The sequence below is a fragment of the Acinonyx jubatus genome, chromosome A1 (assembly GCF_027475565.1).
Source record: "Acinonyx jubatus isolate Ajub_Pintada_27869175 chromosome A1, VMU_Ajub_asm_v1.0, whole genome shotgun sequence".
NCBI classification, from domain to species: Eukaryota; Metazoa; Chordata; class Mammalia; order Carnivora; family Felidae; genus Acinonyx; species Acinonyx jubatus.
The window spans coordinates 113195750-113205740 of record NC_069380.1 but is presented as its reverse complement, the minus strand read 5'-3'; the positions used below and the strand labels follow the sequence as shown (position 1 = coordinate 113205740).

General features: G+C 38.5%; 1 protein-coding gene across 14 annotated transcripts in view; it reads left to right on the top strand.

Moving 5' to 3' along the window:
* The first annotated feature begins 63 nt into the window (after positions 1-63).
* The window catches only part of LOC106967989 (bromodomain-containing protein 8), a 26853-nt gene continuing 16925 nt past the window's right edge, over positions 64-9991 (top strand). For 9 of the 14 annotated variants that reach the window (XM_053221406.1, XM_053221421.1, XM_053221423.1 and 6 more), the window contains exons 1-8: positions 64-233; positions 1172-1268; positions 6551-6620; positions 7651-7700; positions 8030-8152; positions 8276-8356; positions 8777-8841; positions 9623-9759. In XM_053221406.1, the coding sequence (XP_053077381.1) occupies positions 215-233; positions 1172-1268; positions 6551-6620; positions 7651-7700; positions 8030-8152; positions 8276-8356; positions 8777-8841; positions 9623-9759 (642 nt within the window). In that variant the 5' untranslated portion in view covers positions 64-214. The other 5 variants (XM_053221410.1, XM_053221412.1, XM_053221401.1 and 2 more) reach the window with 5 other exon arrangements.

Below are 9991 nucleotides of genomic sequence, written 5' to 3'. Positions count from 1 at the left end.
AATTCTGAGGCTTCAGAGCCATCCTTTTTAGCACATTGCTTCCTAAGATCGCTCAAAAAACCTGGTTTAGCGAGCTTGCTCGTCCTGAAGGTTGGGACTACGCTTCCCAGGAGGCATCGCGAACAAGCGTCGGGACTCTATTTCCCAGAGTTCCCGGGCTTAAGCCCCACCAGGCAGTCCTCCCTGAGAGGGGGTTGGAGTCTTCGGGGCCAAGATGGCGACAGGAACGGGTAGTAAGTATGTCCGCTGTTTTTGTGTGGAAGGCCTCTTAGACCCGAGACTAGGCACCACATTTCTGTCACGCGCTTAGGGAACAGGTGCAATGATTTGCTTAAGAACCCAGGGTCTTCAAAGACCTGCGCTCGATCGTACTGTGAAGACCAACGACTAGACGCCCAGAAGCGAAGGGTCTTGTGTTTCAGGGAGGCTGCGGAGATTTGAGAGGAGCAGCTCGGCGAATCTTTGTGTGTTTGGGAGCTCTGCGGGGTGAGAGATAAAGGGGCTCTGGAGTCTTGGGTGTGCAGACGAAGAAATGCCGGTAGCCGTACGGAGTAGCCTGATTTCCAAAAGCCGTTCGTTTTCTGACCAACGTTTTTGAGGCCCGTACTTTATCTCCCACAGAAACAGGGTACTTTAACTGTTAGTTTTTTCGGTCACTAGGGAAACTGCGTTTTCTGCGTCTCAGCCATTTTCCTCTGTTGGATACACTGAAAAGGTCTTTTAGGCCCGACAGCTACTTGGGGGAGGAGGTACTGAGAGAAGTAAACAAGTTTATGCTAAGAAGGAGGCAGGGCACTAGGCTCGGGGTGGAGGAGCGGGTGGCCGCTCGGAATCCTGGGAAGAAGCCTTTGCGTTCAAATTTGAATAAAATGTTAAAACTGGGCCTCTCCGGGAAGTGCCTTATCTTACTCTGACCTTCCCCCTTCCATTTTTAGAATAAAACAGTAGCCATGTCATTTGAAGAAGTAAAAGGTTTGCCAGATATTCAGTGCAATTCATATGGAATAATCATTCGGTGGTGGTATTTTCTTAGGTGAAAATCAATATTCGGTGATAGTAACTCACTTTGTTCTTAGAATCCGGGATGTTTTGCATTAGGCTTTTAGTCCTTACTTTGGGCCTTAGAACTAGTGTCTGGGTGGCTTGTTCTCTAAGACTTTTCTCCTTTTAGAACACAAGCTGCTGAGTACTGGCCCTACAGAGCCATGGTCCATCCGAGAGAAGCTCTGTTTAGCCTCTTCGGTTATGAGGAGTGGAGATCAAAATTGGTAAGGCATCTAAGATGGCTGCTTTCTTGGGTCTTAGAAACTGTTGGGTATTTTTTTTATTACACTGGTGCAATCTTACAGTTAATCATACTAACCTTTAAGCAGTATTTGTTTTTTAACAGCTTTATTGAAATTTAATTCAAATACCATAAAAGTAACCTAGTATATTCACAGAGTTGTGTAATCATCTCCACAGACTAATTTTAGAACGTTTTCATTACTCTTAAAAGCAGTCTCTTATCCCTTCCTTAAGCTGCCACTTGACAGTCTCCTCTCCACCTCCGTAACATCCACCCCCACACACACCCTCAGGCAAAAATACCCCGTCTGCTTCCTGTCTCTCTAGATGGCCTATTCTGGACATTTCATATAAATGAAATTTGAGGAATAGCAGAACTATGTTTTAAAAGGGCCCCATTTTAGGGCGCCTGAGTGGCTCAGTCGGTGAAGCCTCCTACTTCGGCTCAGGTTATGATCTCAGGGTTTGTGAGTTAGAGCCCCGCGTGGGGTTCTGGGCTGAGAGCTCAGAGCTTGGAGCCTGCTTCAGATTCTTTGTCTCCCTCTGTTTGCCCCTCTGCTGCTTGCACTCTGTCTCTCGCATTGTGTCAAAAGTTAGTAAACATTTAAAAAAATTTTAAAAATAAAAGGGCCCCATGGTCTTTATATTCCCACAGGCAATGAATTTTCTTTGTATACTTGACAACACTTACTGTGTGTCATGCTAGTGGGTATGAAATGGTATCTCATTGTGGTTTTGATTTGTATATCCCTGATAATTAATGTTGTTGAGCATCTTTTCAGGTGCTTATTGGTCATTTGTCTGTCTTTGGGAAAATGTCTGCTCAGATCCTTTGGATTATCTATATTTTTATTATTGAGCTTTAAGATCTGTAAATATTCTGGACACAAATTGCTTGTCAGATCATTTGCAACTTTTTCTTTTGTGTGTTGTCTTTTCATTTTTTTTTTTTTGATTGGTTTAATTTATGGCACAAAAGTTTTTAATTTTGATATGTCCAATTTATTTTTTCTTGTGTTGCTTATGCTTTTGGTGTCATAGCTAAGAGACCATTTACTTCTATGTTTTCAAAGCTAGGTTTATTTTGTTTATGTTTTTATTTAATCTCTCCCCCCATTGTGGGAGGCTCGAGCTCACAACCCTGAGATAAAGAATTGTATGCTCTTCTGACTGAGCCAGCCAGGCATCCCCAAAGCTTTATAGTTTTAGCTCTCTATATATGGGTCTGTGATCCATTTTGAGTAATTTTTCTGTAGGTTGTAAGACGGGGATCTTTTTTACATGTAGATTTGCAGTTGTCTCAGTCTCCAGTCTTTGTTAAAGACTGTTCTTTCCCTATTGAAATTGTCTTGGCACTCAGTATTTCTTTTTAGAGACCAGAAAGTAAGGACTCTGGTTTCCAATTTTTTTTTTTTTTTTTTACTTCTAGGACGTACCCGTTTTTATTTTTAGCATTTGCTTGTTTTTCCTCAGAATCAAGACACCTTTTACTTGTCTTAAGCCTGTTAATTATTTAATAAACAAATTTGTGTTTTGTGGCACATCTCTACTATTTTAATTGTTCAAATGAGTCTACAGAGGCACCATTGCTGGTTACACTTAACATTTCTGCAGCTTTATATATTTTCCAAATGACTTAAAAATTTTTTTTAATGTTTATTTATATTTGAGAGAGAGCATGAGCAGGGGAGGGGCAGAGAGAGAGGAAGGAAGACACAGAATCCAAAGCAGGCTCCGGGCTCCGAGCTCAGCACAGAACCTGATGTGGGGCTTGAACCCATGAACTGTGAGATCATGACCTGAGCCAAAGTCGGACACTTAACCGACTGAGCCACCCAGGTGCCCTTCAAATAACTTTTTAAAGGTGAAATCTGGATATCCTAGGTAATAGCTGTTTTTAAACCAAATTAAATGGTAAACCCTAAGACAAAATGCATCACACTAATTTGATAAATCACAAATTAAAAATAGTATAAGAACACTTAAGTAAAACTTTGAAATTTTAAATTGCATTTCTTTTTTTGGAGGTACTAAATCATAAGTTTCCAAGTTCAGAATGGCACACAGTGTCTTCCATTGCTATACCTCATCTACCAGTGTTAGCATTTTCTTAGAGTTTCATTACTTGTGTTTCTCTGGCATTGATTTTATATACATTAGCAAATACATGTTTTCTTCTCCTTTTTTTTTTTTTTAATGTTTAATTTTGAAAAGGAGAGTGACAGAGCATGAGTGAGAGATGGGCAGATAGAGAGGGAGACAGAGAATCTGAAGTAAGTTCCAGGCTCTGAGCTGTCAGCACAGAGCCCAACATGGGGCTGGAACCCAGGGACCGAGAGATCATGACCTGAGCCAAAGTCAGACACTTAAACTGACTGAGCCATCCAAGCACCCTTCTCCTCCTACTTTGTAAACACAAATGGTTTTATACTATATATACTGTTCTTTACCTTGCTGTTGCTTGTCTTTTTTTCTGTAACTTAGTGTATGTGAAGCTCTGTCTCATTCTGTTTTTTCTTAAGTGTCTGTGTGGTATTGTGATACAGGTAACTGTAATTTATTTACCTGGTATTCTATTGATGGACATTTCCTAATACAAATATGACTTTGCATATTTGTATGTAAAATAAAAATAGGATTATTGGGTCAAAGAATATATGATACAGAATTTGATAAATATTTCAAATTGACCTACTCCAATTGTTTCGATTTATATTCCCGTTGGTGATATATCACAATGCTTGTTTTTTGGTTCGATCTTCCACAGTATTATAAAAGGTGAGAAATGGTTCTCATATTTTTATATTTTTCATTTATCTTATGTTGAGTGTGGTTGAATATCTTTGTGTGTTAAAGAGCTGTTTATAGTGCTTTTTTTGTAAGATGCCTTCTTCCATTTTTCTTCTTGATTATTTGTCTTTTCTCATTACTTGGGAGAGGGCTCCTTACATACTAGGGAGATTAGCCATTTGTTTGAGCTATGAGATGCATTTTTTTTTTTAATTTTTTTTTCAACGTTTATTTTTTTTTGGGACAGAGAGAGACAGAGCATGAACGGGGGAGGGGCAGAGAGAGAGGGAGACACAGAATCGGAAACAGGCTCCAGGCTCTGAGCCATCAGCCCAGAGCCTGACGCGGGGCTCGAACTCCCGGACCGCGAGATCGTGACCTGGCTGAAGTCGGACGCTTAACCGACTGCGCCACCCAGGCGCCCCGAGATGCATTTTTTTAAAAACCAGTGTGCCATTGTCTTTTCTTGTGGTAATATTTTTACATTAAGACTTTTAAAATACACTTAGTTTATTAATAATTTTTTTTTGACAGGTCCTGGATTTTGTGACCTATTTAGAAAGTTCTTCTCTAGTCTGAGATTATAAAATAATTCTATGATTTTTTCTCGTACTTCCATGATTAAATTTCTTTTAATGTTAATTAGTTTATTTATTTTGAGAGAGCACAAGAGCGCGCATGAACAGGTGCGCAAGAGAAGCAAAGAGAGGGAGAGAGACCCTCCCATGCAGGGATTAACTTAGTCCTTAACTGATGCTTAATTGACAGCCACCCAGGTGCCCCTAGTTAAAATTTTTTTAAACATTTAAATCTTTGGTTCATTTGGGGCTTTTCTTGGTACAAGGTGTAAATTATGTATCGAACTTTATTTTTTGTTGATAGCTATCCATATAACAATATCATAATAACAATATTATAAAGGAAAAGAGCTGTGTGATACCATTATCTCAACACAAATTGAAAAAAAACCTTTTTTTAAAGTTAGGTAGTTTTGGGGCGCCTGGGTGGCTCAGTCAGTTAAGCGTCCGACTTTGGCTCAGGTCACGATCTCGCGGTATGTGAGTTCGAGCCCCGCGTCGGGCTTTGTGCTGACTGCTCAGAGCCTGGAGTCTGTTTCAGATTCTGTGTCTCCCTCTCTCTCTGACCCTTCCCCGTTCATGCTCTGTCTCTCTCTGTCTCAAAAATAAATAAACGTTAAAAAAAATTTTTTTTTAAAAATAAAAATAAAGTTATGTAGTTTTTTAACCATATAGTGTGGAGAATAAGATAGGATATCCATGTATCCAGTACCTGGATTTAATAAATCTTAATAGTTTGTCATATTTTCTTCACATCCTTTTAAAGAAATAAACATAGACACAATTAAAGCCCCTTTGCATACCACTGTGATCCCATTCTAGTCTTGTTTTCTGTCTTTTTATCTACAACTATTTAAAAGATTGCTTGATTACATGATAGCCAAAATTTGTCTCATTTTTTCACTTAGTATTATGTAGTACATATGTTTCTTTTTGCTACATTTTATAATTATTTTTATGGTCTATTTAATGTTTTGTTGAGGTGAAATGCCATAAGTTAAATCCCTTGCAGGCATTTAGGAAAAACTTAACTGTTGTTCTGATCAAGTCCACATCATGCTTTCTTCTTGGTAGTTGCTTTTTTGTTGGATTATTAGTATTTTTTTAAAGTTTATTTTGAGAGAGACAGAGTGCGAGTGGGGGAGGGGCAGGGGGGGGGCCTCTACTGCACTCTACTAGTACAGAGCCTGACGTGGGTCTCCAACTCATGGTACTCTGAGAACATGACCTAAGCTGAAACTAAGAGTCAGAACCACCCAGGCCACCCTGTTAGGTTATTTTTTTTATATTACATTCCTATGAATTGTATTAGTGGATCAAAAGATAACTTTTTTATTAGAAAAAAAATTTTTTTCAGTTTATTCATTTTGACAGAGTGGAAGTCGGGAAGGGCCAAAGAGAGAAATCCCAAGCAGGCTCCTTACTGTCAGAGCCTGATGCGGGGCTCAAACTCACAAACTGTGGGATCATGACATGAGCTGAAGTTGTACGCTAACCGAATGAGCCACCCATGCACCCTAAAAGATAACTTTTTAGTCTGAAATATATTACAAACTGATTTTCAAAAGACAGATGTCTTTAAAAGAGCCAAAATCAACATGAAAATACTTTCTCAAATGAACAGAAATGATGAAGTACTAGACTAATACCTTCACTTCAGCCAGGAAATATATCACCTGTGAGAACGGTTTCACAGTGATTCTTTACCTCTAAATGATTTTAAAGTAGTTGTGTCATTTTCCATAGTCACATATTCTAGAATACTTTCTGGTGGCAATTTATTCTAAATTTTGTACTCCAAACCTTGAACTATTAGCATAGCTTCCCCTCAACCCCCACCCCTGCCCCCTTTTTTTTCTATTTAGTGTGTAATAGGCTTTTCTCATTTTGTGTAGGGTATCAGTTAGCAGAGCAATCAAGCCCTTTGCAGAACCTGGCCGCCCTCCAGACTGGTTCTCTCAAAAAGTAAGTTCCCAAGCAAGTGCTCTTTTATTTTTTATTTATTTATTTTTTCCTGTGAGTTTTTTTGTTTTTGTTTTTTACTTTATGTTTTTTGATTTACATTCAAGTTAGCATATAGCGCAAAAATGATTTCAGGAGTAGATTCCTTAATGCCCCTTACCCATTTAGCCCATCTCCCCCTGACAACCCCTCCAGTAACCCTCTGTTTGTTCTCCATATTTAAGAGTCTCTTATGTTTTGTTCCCCTCCCTGTTTTTATATTATTTTTGTTTCCCTTCTCTTATGGTCATCTGTTTTGTCTCTTAAAGTTCTCATATGAGTGAAGTCCTATGATATTTGCCTTTCTCTGACTAATTTCACTTAGCATAATACCCTCTAGTTCCATCCATGTAGGTGCAAATGGCAAGTGCTCTTTTAGAGCAGTCTTAGAGACATGAAATGCATTCCCTTCCAGGCCTTGCTCTTTAATCACAAGTCTTTTATACCACAAAGAGAGAAGAATACTGTTTCCTTTTTTTCCCCACTGTTGGCCAGTCTACCCATGTATGTTCATATTATAAACTTTTCTTGTTGTGTAACTAACAGGTAAGGAGGGTCCAAGCTTGAGAGTTAAAAAGATCTGAGTTTACTATGACTTCACTTAGACTCTTTAGACCATGATTCTCAGTTGTCTCATTTGTAAAATGGAGATAAAAGGTACTTCAGGATTCTTGTAAAGATTTAGTTGAGGCAATACCAGTAAAGCGTATAGCACAATACCTTGCATGTGGTAACTACTCAGTAGATACTAACTATACATATTGGCTATTGGGTTGCTTTTCCTTGCATATATAAATTCTAGGTTAGAAGACTCCCTGTTCTATGTCCTGGTACTAAGTATTTTGAACTGATTTGACTGCAAAGTATTTGCCCTTCTAGAGACCACTCATCTTACATATAGCTCTTCTTTGCAAGCCTTAGTTTGAGATGTTGAAACTTTGAAAGATCATTCCTTTCCAGGTTTGTTCATCATATTTTTACTTTTTTTTCATAGCATTGTGCTTCCCAGTACTCAGAGCTTCTAGAGACCACTGAGACCCCAAAGTGAGTACAAAGTCAGGTGTTCAAGCCACATCTCTTTAGTGGAGAATGTTTACTGAGGAATCCTGTCAGTTTTATATTATTTATATTGTTTATAATATATAAATATATATATAATATATTTATATACATAAATATTTTTAAATATATATAAATTTATAATATGATTATAATATATAAATAATATATTTATATTATTAATATTACTGGGTGATAAAAATAGAGCAGAAGTTATCTATGGTTAGATGGTGGAGAGGCTCAAAGAAAGCAAGTGGGAGTGGAAACATGTTCTTTTATGCAAATGTGCGTTTTTGTTTTGAAATTTTCTACAGACGGAAAAGGGGTGAAAAGGGCGAAGTGGTAGAAACTGTTGAAGATGTCATTGTTCGGAAATTGACTGCTGAACGAGTTGAGGAACTAAAGAAAGTGATAAAGGAAACCCAAGAAAAATATAGGTACTTAGCAGAGGGAATGCCAAATGGTTGGGAGAGACCAAAGGGGCTGACTTTTGATACTGATCAGAATTTTTTAAATAATAGATTAAAAGACCCAGTTAACTCATTTCTCTTTATTTCTAGACGGCTGAAAAGAGATGCAGAACTAATTCAAGCTGGGCACATGGACAGCAGACTGGATGAGCTTTGCAATGACATTGTGATGTGGGTTATATTATATTGTTCTTCCTTCTGTATACCTTCCTCTGTTTTTACTCCTTTTCTCCTCAAGTATTCTGGCTTATCTCCTCCATCTGCCATCCCTTTAGTCTGGAGTGATTCTGGAAGGGAAAAGCTGCCCCATGGCCTGGTAGCTGGGAGGGGAGAATGAGTTGTAGACAATAATGTGGAATATTTCAGTGTGAAGATACAACTTAATTTTAACTTAAAAGTGGCTTTAGTTTGCCTGAATGAAGAGCTGGTAGTTTGGCAGTACACTAAAAATTTCCTGTTTTGCTGAGAAGTATTCCTTTTTAGGCCTTTCCTCCATAGAGTGCTAGCCTGGCAGAAATTTCTTTGTGAGGGTGTTATGACCTGTGGAGGAGTTAGAGCTGGCTAGGATCTTACCCTTACTTCCCGCTTTAGGAAAAAGAAATTGGAGGAAGAGGAGGCTGAAGTAAAGAGGAAGGCTACAGATGCTGCATATCAAGGTAAATGGAACCTCCTCCTGACTCCCTTTAGCAGTTAACTATATATACAGTACTGCATGTTAATAACAGTTGAAGACTATATTGTAACATAGAATCCACTAATTCCATTTTATTTGCGCACTTATCTATGTCCTCTTCTTTTTTACCACAATAAAAACATCCCTTTATATCCAGGAAGAAACTCTTGGTAAATGAGCTCTGCTCTGTTCTCACTAGACTTAGGGTCCTTTTAGGACGCGAAGGCTTGATAATATAGATGTTGAGTATAATTAAGTTTTTAGGAAGCAAAGCTCTATAAGAAGATTAAGAATAGCCCAGTCATTGGATAAGAATATAAGCATTTGTAGCTCTAGCTCTGAGCCAGTGAGGTCTTTTCTCTTATTAAAAACAAAATCATAATAATAAGTTGTTGAAGAGGATATTGAAGGATGTTTAAGCCACCTTCCTATTCCAAGAACCTATGAGATAGTTCAGTGGGTTTGCTTAGGGTGAGAATTATGCTTAGGAAAAATGAGTCTTAAAAAGTTGATTGTCTCATGGTGACTGGCTGGCTCAGTTGGGAGAGCATTTGACATTTGATCTCAGGGCCGTGAGTTTGAGACCCATGTTGGGTGTAGAGATTACTTAAATAAACTTTTTAAAAAAAAGGTATCTGTCTCCCACAAGTAGAATACTGCTTTAATTAGGCAACGTCCCTATTTGTCTTTTATGTAATAGAGTAGTGACCAGTTTCGTTTATTTAATCTTGAAAACTTAAAAATTGTTGCTTTTTATGTTTTAGCTCGTCAAGCAGTAAAGACACCCCCTCGGAGATTACCCACTGTGATGGTCCGCTCTCCTATAGATTCTGCCTCCCCAGGAGGTGATTATCCACTTGGAGACTTGACCACAACCACTATGGAAGAGGCCACCTCTGGAGTGAGTATATTTTCATTTGCAGGAATTGATCAGCAAAGGGGCAATAAGCCAGCAGAGAGCTGAGTGATGAGGAAACCACTTTTGGCCTAGAGGCAATTTCCTCTCTTGGTCTGAAGGCCAAAGACTTAATTTACCATGTTCTGTGCTCTTAAGATAAGGATGGACCTAAAAATGTTGAGCCTTTTGACCTTTTGAGAGATAGGTAAAATAAGAAGTTGTTTGTAAGTAAACT